Below are 23,541 nucleotides of genomic sequence, written 5' to 3'. Positions count from 1 at the left end.
GGAAGCAGTGAGCAGGCCTTCTGCGCCTCTTGAGGGTCCCTCGTCTCCGTCCCCACCCCGCGGCTGGGCCACCATCAGAAGTGCAGCTGCAGGGGCCCCTTCCCCCTAGGACAGCAGATGTGGCCCCTGGGGGTCCATCTTGCTTTCTCCTCCCTCCCGATTCTGGCTCTTCCCAAGCCCTGCTTTCTGCTCTGCCACAGGGGAAGGAGGCCAGTATTATGAATGCAAAACAGGAACTCAGAGGTGGGAAACTGAGACATGGCGAGACCAAAGGGAGTGGGATTGACATCGCACCCACCCCGGAAAGCCTAGGGGTAGACATTGCACCCTGGAGCGTGTGTGCAAGTCATGACCCCTGCCCCCAGCTCTCACCCACTCCTCTGGCCCTTGGGGAGGTTCTGAAACACAGGAGTGGTTTCCCAAGCTGGCCTGGGGTGTGCCTGTGCTTCTGGTGATTGGCAGATGCCAGCAGGCTGGGTGCCATTTACATGCCATTAGGGAGGCAGGAGCCAGGGCATCGGCAGTGTCCAAAGCAATGCCCTGGGCACTTTCTTGGTGAACGGGGTGGACAGCACTCTTGGCACAGAAGTAGATCTGCGTGTGGCATTGGTTCTGGGTGGTTTGGTAGGAAAGGGTGTGAAGGAAGCACGGGAGGGTGGGGTGGACCGAGAGGGAGTCATTCCCCCAGACGCTGAAGAGCAGCAGAAGTCATGTGGGTGGTGCCTGCGTCTCCTGGCAGTGGAAGCAGAGCTGCTAGGAGACGGGCGTGGGGAGCCTTCTGGAAGATGCCCGCTCTCTTCTTTGACTTGCTGGCGCTCTCCTACCTTTGATCCGTTCAACACCAAACAAATGACCTTGGGCAAGTCCTTAAAATCCTTGAGTCCGTTTCTTCTGCTTCAAGTTGGGAAGCAGACGGTGACTGCCAGCTCCCGTAAGCGTGCGTAAGGTGGTGAACGTCGGTGTCCTTGGAGCCCCTGTTGCTGAGTGGCGTTTGGGGTTGGCTTGAGACTGCAGCTTGCTGCTTGGAGGTGTCTCTTCCGGTGCTGACAGCACACCCGAGTGGCACTGCAGGTGCCTTGTTTCCTGGGAGCACCTGGAGGGCCTTGGGGGTCATCAGTGCTGCCCCTTGACTTCAGCACTGTCACTGTTTGTGGGTGAGATGGACAAAGCCCAGGCCTGGCTGGACCCCCACGTGTGGGTGGAGACCTGGGAGGCTGCATCTGAGAGTGGGGAGCTGCCTGGAGCCGTGTGACTAAGTGGTGTTCCTCAGCCATGGAGTCTGGGGTGGGGGCAATATCTTGCCGCCTCTCCTCATCCCTGCACTTCACACTGGGGTTCACACTTCGCTTATTTAGCCCTGGATGTTAAAACTGAGAGGACAAGGGACTCCCCTCCTCCAGATTGGCCCTGAGAACTCCACCGTGACCTCTGACCCTTGTAGGAATTGGAGGAAACACCAGAAAATATTTTGAAAAATTCCAGTGTGGATGGAAAAGTCTTCCTCGTGGAGATGAAGGCTGGCATGAGCTACAGAGGCACTTGTTCTTCTGGGATTTTTCATTACCATGACCAGACCTGAGAGGTTCCTGACAGTGGCCTTCGTTGCTACAGTGTGTCCCTGCCCCTGAGAGCAGAGCTCACTAATCCCTGACAGCTAGTGAATGCCGACTGTATGCTGGACCCTGTGCATACATGGATGATCTTATCTGACGAAGCAGGCATTGTCTTTCCCAATTTACAGAAGCAGCAACTGACGTCAGTGAGGTGAAGTTATTTCAGAGGCCAACCAGCTAGTGACCAGAGCCTGTTCAGAACCAGGTCTGTCTGAATCTAAAACCAGTGATTTGTGACCAACCCTCAGAGACACCAGCTCTGCTTCTCCCCATTTTTAATGAATCAGTTGCTTGAGATCTCTGGCTGTGGTTGCAAGATGTAGTTTAAGGAACACATAAAAACAAACGTGACAGCAGTGGACAGCATGGAGGATGGGCTCTGGGGGTGGGGGCGCTGGAGCCCACACTCTGCTTGGGGACAGAAGCCACAGGGTGACCGTGTCCCCAGACAGACCCCTGTTGCCTCAGGAAGCAAAGTTCTCCTTTCTTTTCATCTCCATTTGGGACTCAGAAAGAAAACTCAGCTGTCCCTCGTCTCCTCTTCCCTGTTTATGTTACTGAAGTGAAGTTCATGTGTCTCGAGCCTCATTTCCTGGGGAAGTCAGCCTGGTCTAGGATCCCATTGTCTTCTGGGATGGGGAAGATGCACCAGGCTGACCTCGGTCCCTGCTGAAGGTCGCCTTCCCAGCTTCCGAGCTCTGCCTCCAGCATCGGCGGGGCCCAGGGCTGTGACTCCCTTGACAGTCCCACACCCGTCAGTGACCGCTGGATGCCTTCTGCTGTGGTGTCCTCTTCTGTTGCTGATTCCTCTCCTCAGGCAGCCCGTTTCCTGCCTTCTGTCTGTGCTCTTCTGCTGAATTGAGGGGCAGAGCTCAGGAATGCCAGCGTGAGAGGCGTCTGGGCCCTCGGTGCCCCTGGGCTCCCCCTGGAGGAGGACGCCAGGCAGGCCCTGCCAGGAGCAGCCTGGAGCCTGTGTTCTGCAGGTGGGCAGCTCTCTCACCCCATGGGTCTCACCCTGGTTCCACTCTCTCCCAGCCTCTAGAAGTTTCTCTCCCCCTTCATTACTGATGGGGATGTGAAACTGCTGGAATTCGCTGTCATCTGTTTCCTTTTCTCCAAGAGCGTGACTCCTGTGGAGCCTGCGCTAGCTGCTGGGCACCCTCACCGGTGTCCGGGACTGCGCTTGCAGTTGCGGCTGGGCGCTAGGTGATTTCAGCACGGGGAGCCTGAAGGCTCTCCTGTTGACCCCATGTTTCTGCCTGGGGAGTCGCCTGTGTGCTTCTCTTTATTCCCAGAAGGAGGTGTGTCCATCATGGTTCTGGCTCTACCCTGAGCTCGCAGGCCGCAGAGCAATTCCGTTCTTCCTGGAGGCTTCTGGAAATGTTGGACACTGTCACGAATGCTCCGTGCTTTTTGCAGAGCCACGTGTGTGAGGGTGACAGAGCTGCCCGCCAACTGCATTCCTGACTTTGCCTCAGCACAGCGGCCCTGGAGCTCGAATCTGGCCTTGCTTTGTGTTCTTTTGTCTACGATTGTCAGAACGGTCGTTTCCGCTCAGGTGGTGTTTCCTGGATGGAGTGAGGGGAGGGGCGCATGGAGCACAGAGGAGGCCCACTCACATGGCCCGGCGGGGGTCTGTAGGGAGTCCGCCCTTCCCATCTGTGCCAGCTTGAATTGGGACCCCAGGGTGCTGTGACCAACTCCCTGGGCTGGCACATCCACCTTGTGCTGCTGGGTGGTGGCCAAGAGGAACAGGGCGGGCCGATGCTGTTGGAGAAACATTTTGTATGGAACTTCTAGAGAGTTAGCAACTTTCATATTTTAGGCTTTATGGGCCTAGAGGTGAAATTGAGGCTATTTTCTGAGTACTTATGGTATTAGAGAAAATAAATTTTCACATATTTTCTATTAATGAAATTCAAAACAGCAGTGATCATGGACCACAGTTCTGGCAGTGAGGGCCTACCGACAAGAAGATGGGGTTCTTCTCTGGGGGTGACCTTTTTCTTCGTTGGGGTTTAGAGTGAGTCTTCCCCACCACCCCATCAGCATATCCAGCTGGAAATGGCCTGCTTGTAAAATCCCTCAGGTCGTGACCTTGTGGGCTAGATTTGGCCTGTGGCCTGTGGTCCTCACCCCTGAGCCAGGCCAGCCCCTCTGACAGCCTGGAGGTTGCCCCACTGTACAGCCTGTCATTGTGAGGTGGGCGGCTCCTTGCCAGGAGGGAAGCATCATAGGACTCTGGGGGCCCAAGGGGAGGAGACGGATCTTTCTGTGTCGTACAGTGGTGTTGATGCTGAGCCCTTGGAGGAAAGCAGTGGGCCACGAAGGAAAGCATCCCCGGCTGAGGGGCAGCCCTTGGGTCCACACAGAGGGACCTGCAGGGACAGAGGGAGAAGACTGTCAAGACACCGTATTCTGAAGCATCAGGATGTCCTGTGTGATAGGAGCTCTCCCAGAGGGACTGATTTTTAATGTTTCTTGTCTTCATTTTGACGGAAGCATCCCCTGCGGCCGTGGCAGCACTGTGGAGAAGGGGCATGGACGTGCTGTGGTGGTCCTGGCTGCGGGCTCAGTCTCTGCTCCCTGTCCCCCTCACCATCCCTACTTGCCATCCTGACAGTGATTTATTTTCTTGGAGATATTTGAGCACATCCTTACAGTCTCGTTCATGCAATAAATTTACTCTATAAAACTTGTTTTACAAACTGAAGGTCAGCTTGGGTTGGGCCCTGGGTTCCGAGGTTGGCCAGACTTGGGCCGCTGGCCAACCTCCTTAGGTCTTTACCGTCCGTCATCATTGTTATGTGCTTACAGCTCTTACATGCAAATTCTGGTGCAAGTTCCAGCATTTTCCCTTCTCCCAAGTGTGAGTGAGTGGATTTGGGGGTGGTAGCCATGTGCCAGTGGAATTAGAAATTGTAGCCAAGTTGGCAGACACCTTTGGTTTCTGGAGACTTTGAAAAGTTTTGTTATTATCTCTTTAAAATTCCAGTGCTGTTTCTGTAAATAGCGGGCACAGGCCTTTTCAACCACTCAGTCTTAATCATTCCTGCTTTTCCTGACCAAGTTTAACCTTAATTATCTATAAGCATGCTCTGTAATGAAGGGTGTGTTCTTGAGTAGGGAGGGAATTGCTTTTCTCTCTTGCGGTTTTAATTAAATTACTTCTGCTGCCCGCTCACCCTCAGCTCTGCTCCCTGCTGAACAGACTGCACAGCCACAGTGCATGCGTGTCCACTCATTCCTGGGTCAGGGGACGCCCCTCCCTTCAGCAAGAGGGCGAAAGTCCCAGACAGTGGCGGGCTTTACAAGACCCGTGTGCAGCGCCGGGTGGGGAGGGCTGCACCCCACACGCCCGCCTGAGGGAGTTGCCAGAGTCCAGCCTCCCATGCGGCAGGACCACCACCACCTGCTCACGTGCCTCTGGGGTACCAGAGGCTGGAGAGCTGACACTGGCTTGAGAGGCAGCTGCCTCTCCCTGGCTGACTTTCCAGGAAGCTGCTGCCCAGCACCCGTACCAGCACTCAGCACGGACAGGTGTCCAGCCAGTCCCCTTGTCTTTGGGTAGCCTTTCCTCCAGTCCACTTCCTGCCTGACCTGGCAGCTTCCAGGTACTGTGCTCCATGTCCCCTCGGGCTCAGGAACCACCCAGCCTGTGGACATGGAGTCCAGTTCTGGACCAGGGGTCTGGGCGGCCCTGCGAGGTGAGCAGAGCGCTGGGAAGGTGCAGAAGCAGCCCTGGTAGCATTTTAATATGCCAGCAGTGGGGCTGTGGTGGGTGGGGCAGGTCTGGGGCAGAGCCTGACCAGGGGGGCAGGTCTGTGTGCAGGCAGAGCCCGGACCCTGGCTCTTGCCAGCGTGGCCTATTTGTGGAGGGGCTTGTCTGTAGCCGATGGTGAGGGTGTGGGCCTCTCCCCACCACCTGGCTGAGCGCTCAGCACTTGCTAGCTGCTCAGTAAATTCTCTCAGCTGAAACCTTGAGTAAGCACAGGGCTGGGGAAATCAAGGTGGGTGCCTTGCCCAACCTGGAGGGGGCATTGGACGCTCTGGAGGAAGGATGCCTCTGAACCAGCTTGCCAGGCCGGAGCAAAAATGCGGGTCAAGAGGAGGCAGGAACAGAGTCTGAGGAGAGAAGAGAGTAGCTTGAAGTTCAAGTGTGAGAAGCAAGAGAGAAGATGGCAGGATAGGGACCTGTAGGCAGAGCTTGATGCTGGAGGCTGGGGTCCAGCCAAAGGCGGCAGAGGCAGTGGGAGAGCAGGTTTTAAAGCTTGCTGACAAGTTGGGACACTGTTCTGAACCCCTCAGGAGGCCTTTCCAGTGGCCCAAACCTCAGTGGTGTGCTTCTCTCCTCATTTGTGAGGTTCTCTCCGTTCCCGCCTCCCCAGCGTGTTCAGGAACGTGTCCGAGTGGTCCTTGTAGAGAGTCTGCCAGGCCTCGGGGGCTTTCGAGTCAGGCCCTGCATGCTTACTGGGTCCAGTGTGTCCTCCACAGTGCCTCTTACCCTGGGCAGAGGTCGTGAAGAGCCGGGATGAGCTTGTTAGACTCCCGTCTCTGCCTGTAAGCCTGGACTCTGCTGCAGGTGCCGTTGCCTCGGGAGCTGGCCTGCCTTCCTCCCTCCCTCCCTCCCTTCCTGTTGTTGATGGACCTTTTTATTTTTATTTTTTAAATTTTATATATGGTGCTGAGAATCAAACCCAGTGCCTCACACTGTAGGCAAGTGCTCTGTCCACCATTGAGCCTCAGCCCAGCTCAGGAGTGGACATTTCTGCCACACCCTGAGCACAGCCTGCCTGGAGCAGTGTGGCTTGGCAGTGTGGGGCCGGGGGCGGGCGGTGTCGCCCGTGCACCAGCTAATGCTTTGTTTTTTAATGGACATTTTTAGGTTTAGGATCATAACAAAATTAAACAGTAGAGTTCCCACACAGCTCTGCCCCTGCACATGCATAGCCTCCCCCACAGAGTGGGACAGGTCTCGTTATCACCCCAAGTCCACAGCAGGCTTCACTCCTGGCGGTGCGTGGACTTCACTCCTGTGTTTGGTCAGATGTACGATGTCCCAGTTAGAGCTGCTGTCTGTTGTAACCCCTTGGTCAAGTGTCTGGGCCTTGTGCTCTTTCCCATCTAAAATCGCCAGCACCGATTGCATCTGTTTTTAGCATCCGGTACGGTAGCCATTGTTGTGTTAGAACCAGGGCTTAGGACGCTGCTGTTGAAACTGATTTGGGAAGGCTGGTGGCCACACTCCACACTTGGAGGGGTTGTGCTGTGCTTTGGGGGAGGGGCCATGCCGTGTTTGTGGTCAGAGCCCACAGTGGGCGATTGCCACCACCGTCTCGGGGTCTGTGTTCGCCACACCGGGCTGGGTGCTTCCCCCAGTCTCCACATGGTCATCGCGGCAGGCCTGTGATAGGTGTCACTGTCCCAGCGTACAGATGCCCTCTTCCTCCGTCGCAACTGAGCGTCGACACTCTGTTTATCTGTTGTTTAATTGGACAAGAAGGAAATGCTACCTCTGTTTTTCTAATCTCTAGCTTCATTGAGCCTTTGCAGATACTATCTGAGCACCTACTATGTGTAGACTGTGTGAGCCATAGACTGCTGCTTCGGGATCGTTGGTCTGTAAGATTTGCAGATGTTAAACATATGGTGTGCCTGTTTAACCATTCAGCCTTGTAAAGTAGGAATTGTTGCCAGCTTCTGGAGGGGACTCCGAGCTGTGGGAAGGACTGGGGAAGTGCCTCCTGACACGCTGACCCGGTCTCGTTTGGGTCTTTCCAGTTCCAGAGCAGGTTTGCCTCCCTGCACCACTGTGTCTGTCAGGCAGGCAGCGTGGCTGTCCCTTGGGGCCTGCTGGTCAGGGTACTCTGTCGGGGGATGGGTTGTAGACGTGGAGATAGGCACGTGCTGAGCCTTGCTGGTACGTGGAGAGCAGAGCCGGGTAGGAGTGGCCTGGCCAGGGTCACTCACCTCCTGCAGAAGCCATGTCAGGCAGGGTGCCTGAGGGGAGTTGGCTTTCAGTTACTGCTGGCACCATTTGAAGGCCAGTCTTCTCTGCCATGCTGAAGGCTTGTCCCAGGGCCTGCCTGTCCAGCAGGGGCCTCCAGAGGGCACATCGTGGGGCTGCTTCCTGGCCTAAGCAGAAACACATTTTCATTCACATGTTCTTTGTATTTTAGGCTTTGGACGTGGACCGGATGGTTCTTTATAAGATGAAGAAATCCGTGAAAGCAATCAACATCTCTGGGCTGGGTGAGTACTCACTCTTCCTGGGGTTTCTGTGTGAAGACGTCGCCTTGGACATCCCGACGCCATAACCACACTCTAGCCAGGAAATAAGTGGGTCCCCTATCTGGGCATGCAGACTAGAGGGGAACTGGGGTGTCCTCTCCGGAGCACCAGTTACTGCCAACCAGCTAACGAGAGCGGCCATACTTTCTTGCCTCTGCTGTTTGGTTTGTGCAGTGACTCATGCCAGAGGTCGGTGTCCATTTCTCTTTTCCACATCTTGCCTTTTGCAGTCTGGGAAGAAAATGAATGCATACACAATCAACGAGCCAAGGTAGTATTTAATCTAGACTTACAAATGTAGTCTTAAAAGAACCCTCTGCAGTGTTTGGCCTAAGGATAACAGACCGCGGGCGTGTACATGGCATGTCTGCTCTACACAGATCCTACGAGTGATGGGAATGGTGTTTAGAAGTCACTGAGTGAGTGACTGTGTCACTCAGTAACAAGAAGGTGGCAGCCTTGGGAGACTCGAAACAGTGAGGAGCCCAGGGAGGGAGCCAGGGCTGACGGATTCTGGACAAGAAGGCCTGCCTGTGTGAGGGCGCACGCCCCCATGGGTGCGGGAGTTGGGGTGCCTGGGTGGGAGCACTCAGGGGCCTCCGTGCCTACACTCCAGGGGCCGTTCTTGCCTTGCTTGGTCTGGGACGCTCTCTTGCCCCAAAGACAACGCTGGGCGGAAAGGTGAGATTTCCCAGAAGTCACATAGGAACTCTACACTGAAAGCTGCAGTTCGCTGACCAGAATTCAGGAGGGTCTAGGGGAGGAATGTCTGGTGGTCAAGGGTGCATTCTCCCCAGGTGGTCTCAGCCGCTCCCAGGCCCAGTCAGAATTCAAGCAGGGGAGATGGACTTGCTGATTCTGAGGTGGCTGAGGAAGGTGGTGCTCCGCCCCTGGCCATTCCTGGGTGAGACGGAACAGTCTGCTGTTTGAGCAGAGGCCGGCGTGTGACTGCTGCCCATCTGGAGAGGGTCTTGTGCAGCTCCCAGTCTGGCCCAGGGCCTGGTGGTGCAGCGTGTGGACAGGCATGCAAAGGGCAAAGGTGTCAGGAGGCGGCCATCAGAGTCGGCACTGCTATCTGATCAGCCTTCCTGACTGCGTTGCTGAGCTTATACCACAAACCTCATTCCTTTACCTGCCCCTGGAGCCTTTCCTAAATGCAAAGTGATGTTTAAAATCTGCTTGAAAGTCGGCGGCGTTTGCTTGTTGCCCACCTGGGAGTTGGCAGGAGTGATTCCATCCGGGGCCCAGGAGAGTTAAGGAAGGCCTCTGGGGTCGTAGAGCTCTCAGGAAATGGGTACGGAGCATGAGTAAACAGGTTTCTTACCCTCCAGAACCATCCACGGGTCTCAATATGCAGGAGTGGATTGTGGGAGGACCTGGTCTTGGTATCCTCCTAGTGCATTTGCCTCTGAGGTTGCCCTGCCTCCTCTCAGCTCCTCACCAGCAGCTCAGGTTGGTGAGCACTGTGGGAACCAGGTGAAGCCCTGGCTCCTGTGCAGAGGCCCTCCCCGCGCTGGGGTATCCCCAGCTTGCCACATTAGTGCCTTCTTTCCTCTGCTTCAATCGGTGTTTTGCCACTGAGGACTGGGAGGTGGGGAAGTTTGTTCAGAGTCACAAAGCTGGTAAATGACAGGGTCGGGAAGTCGACACAGCTCTTTGGACACCCAGCCACTGTCCTTCCCCAAGTCTCCTGTTCGGCAGCCTGGCTATCTGCCTGACCTTGCTGGGGGGTCTCCTATTTTTGTCATCTCCTACCCATCTGTTGCATCATGCCAAGTGTGAGTTATTACAAGGTCACGAGTCTGGATTTTTTCGAGTGCTGGTCCAGAAGTCTTTATTTCAGAACAAATATTTCTGGTCTGCTTCAGAAAGTCACCTGAGGAAACTCTACACTTTGCCTACGATGTTGCTGACATGGTTCACAGCACTTTTGGAACCCTTCTCTGAAACTGCTTTTTGTAGCACATTCTTTTGAATATATTTAGCAGAGGAATCTAAGGGCAGATTAAATGGTTCTAGAACTAGACATCAGAAGTAAGTCGGGCACACTCAGCCAGGGATTAGGCCGTGGACGGCCCGCTGGGGGCTGCATTTTGGCTGGACCTGCTCTGCTCCTCGGCCACCAGCTCCAGGAGGAACTCCCAGTAGTGTTCAGAGCACTGGTGCTCAGCATCCCGGGCGACTGTCTAGGAAGAGCCCTCGTTCTGTGCGTGAGAGCAAAACAGTGAGGATATAATTTGGCACTTATGCCTCATACCGCCCCTTACCTTTTCCATTTTCATCTTGCTTAATTTCTGTGAGATTGGGGTGACCTGATTTGTCCTAAGCTGGCCCTGCCTGGCCTCTCGCTCCACCCGATGTGTCTGTTCTCCGGCCTTGCTGAGCCTCTGGTGACTTACGCCTGGTGCCTCTGCACAGCCGCACCCTGGGCTGTAAACACTATTCTGACCCACTCACCTGGGTGGCACTGCCAGTCCTTCTGCACCCTCGATAAGGGGCTAGCCTTCTTTGACTCTCTCAAGTGGCTCAAAGTGCCACAGCTTTATCCTTCAGATCCACAGGTGAGACATAGGTCTCACTGGACCACGATGGAGCCTTCGCCAGGGTTCCTTCCCGGCCTCTCTCGGGGAGAGTCCGTTTCTTTGACTTGCCCATCTTGCCTAGCTTCTAAGAGGCCCCCTGCAGCCCTCAGCTCTTGGCCTCCTTCCATCTACAAAGCCAGCAGAAGGAATCTTCCTCACACTTCACGAGCCAGTCTGCTCGGGTGTCCACAACAAAACCCATAGACTGGTGGCTGAAGCAGTGGAGTTACTTTCTCACAGTTCTGGAAGCTGAAAGCCCCCAACCTGAGTGCCCCATGGTCAGGCTCTGGGGAGGGTCCTCCTGGCTGCAGACAGCTGCCTACTTGCTGTGTCCTCCATGGCAGAGAGAGAGAGGAAGCAAGCTCTCTGTCCTCTCTTCTCACAAGGGCACTAACCCCGTCCTGAGGGCCCGTGATGACTTGCTGATGACTTCCCAATGGCCCCTTTCTCCAAATAGCATCACAGTAGGGGTTTGGGCTTCAGTACCTGAATTTGGGGAGGCACAGTGAAGTCCCATAGTGATCACTGACTCTTCCTGTCTCCTCCTTTGACATTTAATCACATGGGAGCACATCCCCAGATGATCAGGATAATCTCACCATTAAATCCAGTTGATTAGCAGCTTCCATTCATGTGCAGTCTCAGTTCCCCTTTGCTAGCTAGCCAGTGTATTCCGATCTCATTGACCAGGGGGGGGATGGGACATTACTCTGAGAGGGATCCCTTTTGACTCTTCTATTTGGCCCCAAATTAAAGGGTCCCTAATATGCAGGCACAGTTACGCTAAATACTGCTTTCTGCTCTTCTCTAGTAGCTTTGTGTTCTCAGTTGATCTTTGCTTCTTGAGTTACTGCAGGCCTCAAGGTCAAGGACCACTTCCAGGAGGCAGTGTGGTTTGTGATGAGGGGCTTAAAATATTAGGGTCCAGGAAGCCTGGATTAAAAGTTAGCAGTGCCCCTCAAAAAGTCTGACACTGGAGAAACGGTTTCATCTTTCTGAGCCTCAGTTTCCTCCTCTGTAAAGTGGGATGATTAATACGGGTCACTAGAACTATCAGTTCTACCTGAGAGAATGGGTCCCTACCTGGACAAGTGGTGGGTGTGCAAGCTGCACGTGGACCCCCCCGCGCACCCCACCCCGTGGCTCCACAGGGGCTGGTTGATGCCTGGTGGGTGCTGGTGAACTCTGAGTTGCATTTCCATCTGTGCTGAGGTTCTTAGACTGTGCTCCTGGTGTAGGAGAGATGAGCGGGAGACTTTGGATGTGGGCGGTGTATGTGGCGGCAGACCCTCTGCCAGGCGAGTATCTCTGTGCGTTTGTGTAGAAGGAAGATTGGAGATGCCCTGGAGCGGGTGGGCAACTGTCCAGCCCCCTTTGTGCTCACAGCCTGTGGGCTGAGTGGTTTTTACCGACTTACCAGCTCCTTAAAACAGTAAGCTCACTTTGCCTCAGCCTGTGAAGACTTAGATATTGACTTTCTGGCCTTTTAGGAAAGAGCAAGTAGTTAGATTTTTCTCCAGGTTAAAAGGATGACAACTTGCCAGGTGTATTTTCTGGAACGTCTGGGGAACAGGTTTGTAAAAGCAGATTTATAATGATTTGTCGAGAAAGGTTTCTATAATAGTTTTTCCTGCTCAGTGAACTGCTGTCTGACCTCTTAAAAAAAAATTCAGTGCATGTTTATTTAAAAACTCTTATTAGTCTACATTTCCCAGGCTCTGTCTCAGCCCACAGGTGCTTTTTCCCTGCTGGGAAGTTGAAGCTAACATTCTTCATCTGTGTTTGACACAGTGGGTGGAAAAAGTCATCTTTGTCAGGGAGGAAGCAGCAAAAGACTTCCATTTTCACTTCTCCAGAACGCCTGTCTTGACGTCTCTGCGCTGCGTTCCTATGGAGAGTGAGGTCCTCTGCGCACCCTCTGTCTGAATGTCGTAGAGAAATCCTCACATCCTTGAAATGAAAAGTACAGAGAAGGAAATGCTAATTTTCCTCAAGCTTTGCCATCTTCACCTACAGAGGAAAATCAGAATTCACAACTTGGTGTTTCTTTTATTTGCAATGCTAATGAGAGTAGAGTAATAAAGTCAGCTTAGAATTAACAGAGAGAACTGTTTGTGTTATATAGATCCTAGAACTAGCATAGGCTAATTCAAAAGAAATGTACATCATACCTTAGGAAAATAAGTTGTGTTGTATATTAAGAAAGTGCCGTGTCTGGCATGATTTTCTACCTGTTATCTGAGAAACTAAATCATCATAATCTTTAGCATTTGGCAAGGAGTTGGTGAGATGGGTGCTCTGTTACTTCGTTGTGGCTTTAAAAATTGGAAAGCCATTTGGTAGTATCCATCAGGAAAAACAAAAAGTCTCCCTGTGGAGGCTGTCTCTGCACAGAGATGCGTTGCCTCGCTGATCACTCAGAGCGTCCTCTGACTGAACTAGGGTCTAGCCCTTTGGGATTAGGGTTGCGAAGCAACGTGAGGAAAAATGCTTATGAGAAAATCTCCAGGCGATAAAATTCAGGATGCAAAATTTATGTACACGTTCCTGTGATAAAAAGAAGTAGGAGATGATGACAACGAAGAAGTGAATCTGTATCCATATCCCTAGGCCTGACAGTGGAATAATAATGGTGGTGGTGATGAGGAACGTTCGTGCTCAGTGGATACCCGGGTTTAATCCCCACGAGGTGTGTGAGGTTAGGGTGAGGTCACTGGGGTGCAGCGTACCCACTTGCCCAGGTTGAACGCTAGCGGACAGCAGCTGGGGTTCTGACCCACGTGAGCTCCCGGGCTCGCTTCTTGACCTGGCGCAGGGCAGCGTGTGAAGAGGACACCCCGCTAGAGAGAAGCCACGCAGGGGAGCGGGAGCATCCTGGATGTCACCTTTGATAAAATGCCAGGTGGTATGAGCTGGTACACGGCTCGTGTTGAAGGCAAGTCACAGGTGACCTCAGCAATGTCTAGAGGTTGATGTCTCCCATTGAGTTGTAAGAGCAGTATTTTAGGGAGATCCCGAGGAGCCTTATCATGGGGGGACATATGAAGGGCCTGGGGTTGGGGTTTTTGAAGTGTGGGTTTGAAGGGCCTTCTCTGGGTAGGGAAGGCACCATGTTCCTTGTCCCTCTAAAGAGGGTGGTTTCACAAGACAAAGCTGTGGTCCAGATATGAGGGAGAAGGTAACTGGGTGAGCAGCCTCAGGCAAGCTGGTCACTGGAAGGTTCCAGTAGTGAGCTGATGGCCCCCATCTGTAGGAACCTGGAGAAGGAGGCGAAGACGTGGACCCAGTGACCTAGGTGACATGTCTGGCTCGAGGCTCTGTGCGGGTGAAAAACGGTACTGGAATTTGGATGGGTGACTTGTGGACTTCTGTCAGCAGTGAGCAGCCTGTTAGTCATGGAAGACTGGCAGATCTGGAGGCTGTGACTTACAGTCTGAATATCAGTGAGTCACACAAGGTGCCACCTTGCCGATTTGGTGGGAAGTCTCACCTACCCATGGGCACCCTCCCTTGCACACTGGGCACACAGACAGGCCTATATGGGTGTGTGTATCCCAGAAGTGGTGTGCACGGGGGCAGCTGGAGAGATCATCCAGCACATCCTGCTACGATAGCCAGAAGGTAAAAGAACCACCAGTGGAACTGGACCGGCACATTTCCCAGGTGGGCACCGTTGCCCGGTGGGCTGTTTGCCATGGTGAAAATACCAGCCTATTGTGCACCAGGGAGCTGTGTGCCTGTTTCCTATCTGTAAGGCCCAGCAGAGGTGTCCTGAAGGTGAAAGATGAGCTCTCTCTGAGATGATGCTGGTGGTTCCAGGAGGCTTTAGAGACCAGGCTGTCCCGAGGGAAGAGGGCCTCCTCACACCTGGGAGTCTCGCCAGGTCCTCGCCATGGTGAGTGCTGGAAGCGATGGAATTGTACCCAGTGGACTGGGGTGAAAACAAGGGGCACAGGCTGCTTGGTGCATATTATATTCCTTTGCAGCACGGGCCCTTTCCCCAGCGAAGGGCTTCCATTGACTGGGTGCCGTTTCTAATCTCTTGTAGTCATGTTCAGCCACGGTTCTTTGCATGCCAGAGCCCTGGGTTTGCAGGCCCGAGGAGAGCCGTCTGCTCCCCGTTTGGTCTCTGAGGAGCCCCGGCTGCAGCAGCTCTGGGGTAGGAGGGCCTGGGCTGAGCCAGGCTCCTTTCCCCTGGTCCTGCAGCGGGCCCGGAGGGAGGAAGCTCCGGTGCTCCCCTTCACCAGCCCCAGGATCTGCTGCTTCCTCCGCAGGGGTGCGTTCCTGCTGTGGCACTTGGCGCCTCAGCAGACTGCTTTTGCCTTTTTTCTTGCGACGTGTGTGCAGGTCCAGGCTTTGCTCATCTGTGTCGCCTCCAAGTCCAGCTTTTAAAATGCAGATTCGTGTCCCTTTAAACCTCTCGGGGGCTCCCCTTTACCTGGATGGAGCCCTTCATCACCTGGCCCTGCCTGACCCTGCTGGCCGCCACCTCTGCCCAGGCTCTGACCGCCTCATGTGGCACACGCGTTGCAGGATTTCATTCTGGCTGTAGCCGTTGTGTGGTGGGGCGCTGTGACCTGTCGGAGCTGTGAGTGTATGTGTGGCCCATCAAGGAGGAACAGGGGCTGCCTTTTATCCTGTTGGTGTCTGACAGTTTTTGCTTAAACCATCTACACTGGGCCTGCTCCTTGATATCCATTTCTTAAAATAACAGTCAAGTGAACTAAAAAGCATACAACTAAACCTAATCCTCACTCTGAACGCAGTGTGAGCACAGGCTTGCTGTCTTCATAGGAGGTTTCTAGGTGGGAGTCTCTGAGCTCATCCTTTGACTGGACCAGTGGGTTTCCTGCAGGGCTGTGTGGAGAATAGGGAATGGAGCTGAGGACAGGGTTTCGTCTTGCCCCGGAGAGATCTCTGCGCTCAGATTCTGGTTTCCCTGAGTCCCTCCCAGAGCGTGCTTCTGGGTTTGGATTCTTAGTAAGAACTGGGGCTTACGATGTGCTGGAGCGAGGTGAGAGAGCGAGCCCTTCCTAGGAGAGCAGCTTTCATAGCTCTGTAAATAAAAGCTGATAGACCCAGTTTGGAATCTTTCCAGAAACTTTATTCCCAAGCTGTTTATTTTAGGTTCCTATTTTAAGTTTGTTTTGGGCAAAAGAAGGAGACGCTCAACTACTTTCAGTTCTCTGGTAGGAAAGCTCCAGCTGGTCGGAGCCCCGCCAGCAATTTGGAGTGGTTGGCGGGTCAGGGAGCCTGCTTGCGGGGGCTTCGGTGTTCCTTCAGCAGGCACCAGGCCGGGTGTCCCAGGAAGATGGATACACAGGACTTTCGGGTGTCCCTAAGACATTTCACATTGGTTTGTGGGGTGAAAAGTACAGATAAAAACTTTGACCAGTTACACCAGCGTGACGCATTCCCCCCGATCAAAGCTGCAGCTGTCGGAGCGTCACAAGGTAATGTGGGCCCCAGGGCTCCCAGGGCGAGCCAATGCCACGATCACCTCGGGGTTGCTGGGGTTTCACACATTTTCAAAACAAGGATGCCTAACCTACTCCAGGCGGTCCTTCGAGGAGCCCGGAGGAGGGCCTGGGCAGCTCCTCCATGCTTGGTAGCGGAACAGGAAACCCGGCTCGCCTTTCCATCTTCACAGCAGGTGGACTGACATCCACAAGAGGGGGCGGAACCCCAACTGGTTACCAGGGGCTGGGAGCAGCTTGGAGAGGGGACAATGAGCTGGGGCAGGTCGCATCACCTCTGAATGCCACTCCATCCATAAGAAAACCAGGCTGATCACAGCCACCGCTTAGCATTACCCACTAAACCCAGTGGAAGGCTCCAGAGCCACCTTGTGGGCCTCTGTGTTGAGTTCCTTCCCTTGGGGTCCACCTGCAGCAGTCGACAAGCGCCACAAGGATCCCGTGGCCTCACCTTTTTCCTGCTGTGCTCTTGGACTCAACGTCACCCGGCACCAGCACTGTGTAGGAAGCGCCCGCTGCCCCTTCCCCTTTGGCATTGCCGCGAAGCCCGCAGAACAGTGAGCCCGGGAAGGAGCTGGCGTGGAGTCCACACTCCTGCTTCTCCCACACAGCAGTGCGCTCCGGTGCTGGACGTCTGCGGTGGCCAACAGCTCTGCTAAAACCACACTAGGGCTGCCCATGTCTGGGCCACCAACTTTGAGATCGTGAAAAAAACAGCATGTGGTTTGGAAGGACCTGCCCTTCTCAGTTAACCACATGCTCTGGAGTTAGAAATAGAAGGGGTTATTGATCCATCTGTGAAATGGGATTTAAAAATCTAAAAATTGGTTTCTTTGGGTTTTGGCAAGATTAGCCATTTATAGATGTGGATCAACCGCCAGTATTGCGAAGCAGGAAAGAGTGGCCACGGATTGAGACACACTTGGGTCGGAAGCCCAGCTCTGTCGCTCTCTGGCTTTGCTTCCCGGGAGAAGCTGTTTGATCTCTTTGAGCCCTATTTTCTTATCAGTGTTATAGAAAGAATACATGTCTTTTACAGTTGGGAAAAATTGCACGTTAAGTTTTTGCTCCATATAAATGGCATCCACTCTGTTCTTCCTGTTGTCTGGGCTGCTGGTCATGTGCTGACCATCCTTACCTTGCTTTGAACCTCACCCCAGCCAGGGCGTATCTCACAGTAGGCCTGTCCGTCACATGGCCGATGGTGTGGACTGCAGAGCACCTGTGACTTCCTGTGGTCACACGGACTTTGCGGGCGGACATGGAGTTGGAGCCCACACCTTCTGTCTAAATGTGTTTGCTCAGTATAGACTCAGAAATGCATTTAATTTATCTCAAGATTCCTGGACCATTTAGTGAAATGTTTTTTTAAAAAGGATTAAGGCTTGCACATTGAAATTAGTTTTCTCCTGTGTTTTCTGGATCCACACTAGCATCCTCCCAGATGGCTCTGGAAGTCAAGGCACAGTGCTTCCCTGGTAGGGTGGGTGAGGGTCCTGTCCTTCCCCGACGGGATCCATGCAGATCACAGGAGTGGCCCAGGGTCCAGGGCTACTGTCCTCCAGAAGCAACTTGGTCCCTCCTTTGCCCAGTTGTCAGGCCTGGGCATCAGTGTTGGCTGATGGTGGTTCAGCTTCCCCGAGGGAGGATTCAGGGGCTGCAGAGGGGCTTCCAGGATCTGACCCTCTGCGAGGGAGCCTCTGCACAGAGGCTGTGTCTGCCTGCCAGCCAGGCCTAACAAGTGGTTGTGTAGGATTTGTAATTGAGTGATGAAAACCTAGGACCCAGGAGTCCTTGCAATTGAAAGTCATTCCGTTACAGACTGGCTGCTTTCGTTTGAAAGCGCCTACCCCTCAGTGAGGAAATCACTTAACCATGTTGATCCACAGCACAGACTGTGTCCCCCTGACCGCTCTGGAAAGACCTGAACGTGATCTTGATGTCCAACAGGGATTGAGAACCAGTGGGCTGGTGACCCGGGGTGCAGATTTCCATTTGTTGAGGTGCTGCCTGTGATAGCGAGGTGCTGGCAGTTGGAAGAGAGTTTGCTTTTTACACCAACTTGGTCCCTCTCCTCTGAGTGCCTCCCCTGTGGGGGGAACACGGGCCAGAGACCTTGCAACGTAACATGTTAGTGGAAGGATAGGAGAGGTGCCAAAGCCAGATACCAGGGCACAGGGCAGGTCCCACAAACATCCTGCAGGAGGGTGGGTAGGCAGGGCCCAGCAGAGGAATGGAGGTGCCAGCTGGCCTCTACTGCCCTGGCCTGGCCTGAGACCTCTGCTGTCTCTGTAGTAAGAAGTGACCGCAGTATGTTTCCCTTCTGAAGAGGCATCCTGAGCTTCAGGCTGGGGAGCAGCGGCATCTCTTGCCCAGGGTCCAGGAGAGGGCTGAGTCTGGGGACCAGTGACTTGTCCTGTGGGCCGAGGAGTCTTGGGAGGCGTGGAAGGATAGCATCTCGCCTGATATGCCTCAGCCTGTTGGACCCAGGCAGGGCTCTTCCCGGCTGCCTCTGAGCTCCTCCTTTGGGACCTGTCACTGGCCCAATGGGTCACTCTCAATGCAGCATTTCTTTTTGTTCTTGCAACTTGACCTTCCTCTGGGTTTTATTCTCCTGGCTGAGAGGAACCTGGTGGGCGGGTGTCGCGCTCCTGTGCTAACAGTCTCTGCCATTGCAGCGCATGTGGAGAACGAGGAGCAGTACACGCAGGCGCTGGAGAAGTTTGGTGGCAACTGTGTGTTCAGAGACGACCCAGATTTAGGGAGCGCATTCCTGAAGTTCTCCGTGTTCACCAAGGAGTTGACAGCGCTTTTCAAAAACTTGGTGAGTGTCTGTTGGTTGTGCGGGTGCCCGTGGGTGTGTAAAACGCCCGCAGGGCCTCAGTGGGATCATTCGGGTTTGTTTGGTAACCTAGGAACACATGCCATCCCTCCTGTGGAACCTGGAAGGATTGTATTTTCTAGACACGATGGGTCAGTTTGGAATAAAGTTTACTATTGTAGCTTTTACTCTGGTAAGACTTTAAATTCACCATGGCATTTTTAAACGTGCACAGGGGCAGGACAGAATGGGTGAATGCACTCTTCCTGAGGGCCTCCGTCTGACTTCTGTTTCTCATGGTTTCTAAACTGCGTGGAATGGCCAGTTTCTGGTGATTACAGTAGGCATTTGAACTGGTAATATCTGATAAATAAGTTTCAGACCCTCTTACGCAGCATGGTGACCTGTAATCAGAGCACAGAAGATGCCGTCAATATTCAAAGGCCTCCTGTACTCCGACGCCTGGAGCCTAAAGAAGCAGGACTGGAAACAGCCACCTCCGTTTTGGGCGAGCAGAGATACGGGCTGGTGCCTGGAAACGGGGTGAATGGGGCCTTTCTTGAGCTTGGCAGCCCTGTGCTGTCCTCGCTGTGGGAACAGAATTCTGAAGCGGTGGGCGGCCGAGAGGGCTGCTGAGACCCTGCCTGGAACTGTCTTCCCCCAGGGAGTGGGCCCTGGGGATCACCCCAGCACGTCTTTCCTGCTTCTCTTTCCTGGCTTCTCCGAAAGGTCACAGAAGAGCAGGTCAGGAGCTTAGTAATGCTCTCTGTGTGGGTCCCAGGCAGCACGTCTTCCTTTCCCTGTCCGCAGGCTCCTAACAAGGGAAAAGACAGCTCATGGACTGGTGGTGGGATTGCAAGTCTGGAAGGGCAGGAACCCAGCGTGCGAGTTAATAATGGGACGGAGGGAGCAAGTCACTCGGGCTCTTGGTCTCCCTCCCTGTCTTCACTTGTAAATGTTTACTCTGGAAAAACTGGATACTTTTGAAATCCCTTGGGGCTCGGGTCAGGCCCAACACTGGTCACCCCTGCCCCAAACAGGAGGCAGTCTTCGAGCCCTCCTGAGTCCTGGCAGACATGCACATGGGGGGCTCCCCGCGTAGGCAGAAAAGGGTGGGGGATTTGTGTTAACTGGAGAAATTGCATGGTTCTGGGGTGAGGCTGCGTAGTCACCGCAGCGGTGCGCCCGCTGGTGAAAGTGGAGCAGCCTAATCTGCCCCTCCTTGGAGAAGCCTCCCCATGGGAGAGACCAAAGCAGGCAGGAGAAAGAACTTGAAGGAAATAGAGCGGTGCAAAGAGCAGAAGAAAGCATTTGAGAATCTTCATTCAGTTTCTCAGACACACTCAAAGGGACAGACTGTTGAAGGGGGGTGTTAAACATGGGGGGAGGCCATAACATAAAGGTATCAAATTAAAAATCCACTGAGGAGGTCGGAACAGAAGAAATCTCTCAGAAAACAGATGGAAGAAGAAAAGATGAGTAAGAAACAGAGGAAAGACAAGGGTTAACCCCCAAGCTCCAGCAGCCAACCAACAAGCACTTCAGAGAGAGGATGGAGAGGAGGGTCTGCAGCACAGGAGTCCCCAGGCCGAGGGACTTCCCAGTGAGGAGGGCAGCTGAGAGAGGAGGCAGAGCGCTGGGAACAGGGCAGGCAGGTGAGGTGTCAGGGGCCCAGGAGGGCTGTCAAGTGGGCACCTGCCCAGGACAGCTGGGGATGCTGGAGATAGGTCGGGGATGCTGGAGATAGGTCGGGGCTGCTGGGCTCCACCCCCAGGCACTGGCTTTTTAAAAGTCTCTACTCAGCTGAACTCTCTACCTGGACTTTCTCAGCTGTAAGGTGGAAGTGACAACAGACCTGGTTTTGTATACAGAATACAGCCAGCCGGTTGCTCTTCCATTTTAGCTTTTTTAATCCTTAGACAATTCTATGCAGTGAACCAGTGTTACTCCACCATGTGGATTGTACAGTGAGGACCTGGTGGTGTAAAGAACCACCTTCTCTTGGGAGGCCCAGAGTCCATGGCTGGCTTTGTGTACACCTGCTGGCTAGAAGGACCACCCTGCTGTATTCCACATGGAGAAGCCAGCATAAACCTGCCTGTGCCCAGCTGTTCACACGGGCAGCTACCAGTTAAACCAGCAGCCCCTCTGCAGAAGCAAAAAGCAGGGCAGGTTGCAGGTTGGGCTACCTGTGGCTTTGCCACATGTGGCTCTTCATACATCACACATCCATGTTGCTGACCCTGCTCTCCGCAGTGGCCACAACAGTGAGACCTGTAGTGTGGCAGGTGTGGTAAATAGAGTTCTTCCCTGTGACTGCTTGTGGGAGATCCCTGTGCCCTGCACTTGAACATGGGGCACACACACTGAGTAACTTAGAGACAGAACTAGGATTCAAACCCAGGTCTTAAAATGCCAACCTCTGGTGTTTCCACTGTGACATTGAAAGGAACCAAGGCCTCTTGTCAGCTCACAATGAAGAAGAGTGAACCTGAGAGAAGGCGGTGTATGGGAAAGTACAGGATAGAGGGACTCTCCACCGGCCACACTGCTGGGGACAGGAGGTGGCCCAAGGACTGAGCTTCCGCATCCTAGGAGGAGGAGGGGCAGGCCAGCATCCAGGTGAAGTGAGTAGTGGGCAGGGTGTGTAAATGACATCCTGGCACCTAGGAGGTATAAGAGTTATAAGATCATGAACTTGCTGAAGCCTTTCCAGCTGCGTAGCTTTAAGGATATGGGTATTATTTTAGTTTTGGCTTTTACTTTATGGAGTTAGAACTGTTTCTCAGCAAAGATCAAAGAGAGAAAATCTCATATTAGAGCCAAAAGCAGCACCCATGAGGCCTGGTTTTCCAGGCATGAGTGGAGTGGACATTGGGGACCACAGGAACACCGAGCCGTCCACAGCCCATGAGGGGGAGCAGAGCTGATTGTAGGACAGTTCTCCTTTGTGGTATTTTGTGTACTGTTTTTATTCCCGTTTTTGGTTCCATCTGTCTCATCTCATGTTTTCAAAGGCTTTCCTTTGCTTTCCCTACAATACTTGGAAAGCATCTCAGTCCTGTATGGGTGGGCTTTTCAGTTCCATCCCTTGACCAGAGAGGGTGATAATCACCGCCTTTCTGCTTGAAGTCGAAGGACATTTCTAAGGCAGTTGGAGCATTTCCACAAACGGGCCTGCGTGGGATAAAGTGAGATTTTCTTCTTAATAGGTGAGATTCTCGCCTTCAGAAGGCCTCAGAATTTTCCCTGCAGTCCTGCAGGATAAAGGGAGAAGCCAGAAGTTGTGCATGTGGGACAGTGAACAGACTGTATAGCCAGCCCGTTCTTAGGCTCCTTTCCCCATCCTGCAGATTTCCCAACGGCCATTCTTGGTGGTGAGAAGTGGCCTTTTAATGATAGGCGGTAACACAGGACCCATTTCTGAAAGGGTAATGACAGGTAAGTGGGGCCTGTCTGTGACTTCAGAGAACCAGTGATAAGGGGACTCTGACTGTGCTGTGCTCCACGTGAGGGTCAGCGTCAGGCAGGGGCCAGGGGGCTGGCTGGGGTGGGGCTGCAGTGTGAGCAGGAGGGACCCAGGGCTGAGGATTTCCATTCACTCACCCTGAAAAGAAGCCTGAGGGCTGCAGCCACCAACATGCTCCTGAGACTTCAGTTTGCTTTTTGTTTTTGTTTTACACAAACAACTGCAGTTGGAAGACATCATAGCCACAGAGTGAGGGAGCTGGCAGGGTTCTGATGGGTGAGTGGCACCTTGTGGCCCTGTAGCGAGAGGCCCTCGCCTGGCCGTCACCGCAGTGCGGCAGTACGCTCATCTTGGCAGGACCGGCCTCGGTTAGGTACGAGCGGATCCTGCGTGTTATTAAGGGTTGTCATGTAAAGTCGAGTCCTCGTCACCCCAAGTCCCCACCTCGATACTTCCACAGCCTTTCTATCCTTTACTGAGGACGCCTTGTGGTTAACATGTCTGAACAGTCTTGTCAGACCAGGGCCACTCATCACCTCTTCACCTTTTCTGGGGGCAAGACTCAGTTGTTATTTTGGGCATAAACCAATGACCTGTGCTAAAATCTAGAGACCCCTCCAGTGCTTGCAGTCTTTGAGTATCAGACTATCAGACTTCACAATATCTGCTTTTTAATATTGGGATTCTTTTTCCTGCTGGTTGCTGTTTTTATGGCCCTGAAGGCTTGCTGCTGACATTTCTTATTCCACAGTGCTTTGAGCTGGAGAACAAGGTGATATGACTCATGAGTCCGTAGGCCTTGAGTAGAGAGTACTCAGGGCTGAGGCCTCTCTCGGGAGTGGTTTGAATCTGGAATGTTCCCCAAAGACCCATGTGTTAAACGCTTAGTCCCTAGTCTCTGGCACTGTCGGGAGGTGGTGGAACCTTTAGGAGGTGGGGCCTAGTGGAAGGAAGGTAGGTCATTTAGGTGTGTCCTTGAAGGCAGGAGTTGGGGCCTATTGGAAGGAAGGTAGGTTATTGGAGGGGCATGTCCTTGATGGGGGTATTGGGAACCCAGTGTCTTCCCTTCTCTCTGCTTCCCAGCCATAATTGTATGAGCAGCCTCCTCTGTCGTAGGCACCCCACTGTGATGTTTTGCCTCCCACAGGCCCAAAACAACAGAGCCAACTAACCATGGACTAAAGAACTCATGAGCCAGAACAAAACTTTACTCCTTCAAGTTGATTCTCTCAGGTGTTTTATCAGAGCAGTAGAAAGCTAACACATGAATCGACCAACTGACAGTCAC

At 53.5% G+C, this 23,541-nt stretch overlaps 1 protein-coding gene across 2 annotated transcripts in view; it reads left to right on the top strand.

Annotated features, from left to right (window-relative positions):
* ASAP2 (ArfGAP with SH3 domain, ankyrin repeat and PH domain 2) overlaps positions 1-23,541 on the top strand; it is a 138,306-nt gene that overhangs the window by 37,083 nt on the left and 77,682 nt on the right. For both annotated transcript variants that reach the window (XM_079111587.1, XM_079111586.1), the window contains exons 2-3: positions 7,793-7,865; positions 18,642-18,787. In XM_079111587.1, coding sequence (XP_078967713.1) covers positions 7,793-7,865; positions 18,642-18,787 — 219 coding nt within the window. The remainder of the gene's footprint in view (positions 1-7,792; positions 7,866-18,641; positions 18,788-23,541) is intronic.

The sequence above is a fragment of the Sciurus vulgaris genome, assembly GCF_902686455.1.
Source record: "Sciurus vulgaris genome assembly, chromosome: 14".
Taxonomy (NCBI): Eukaryota; Metazoa; Chordata; class Mammalia; order Rodentia; family Sciuridae; genus Sciurus; species Sciurus vulgaris.
Note: the sequence above shows the minus strand (reverse complement) of the source record. Positions and strands in the feature narration are given on the sequence as shown.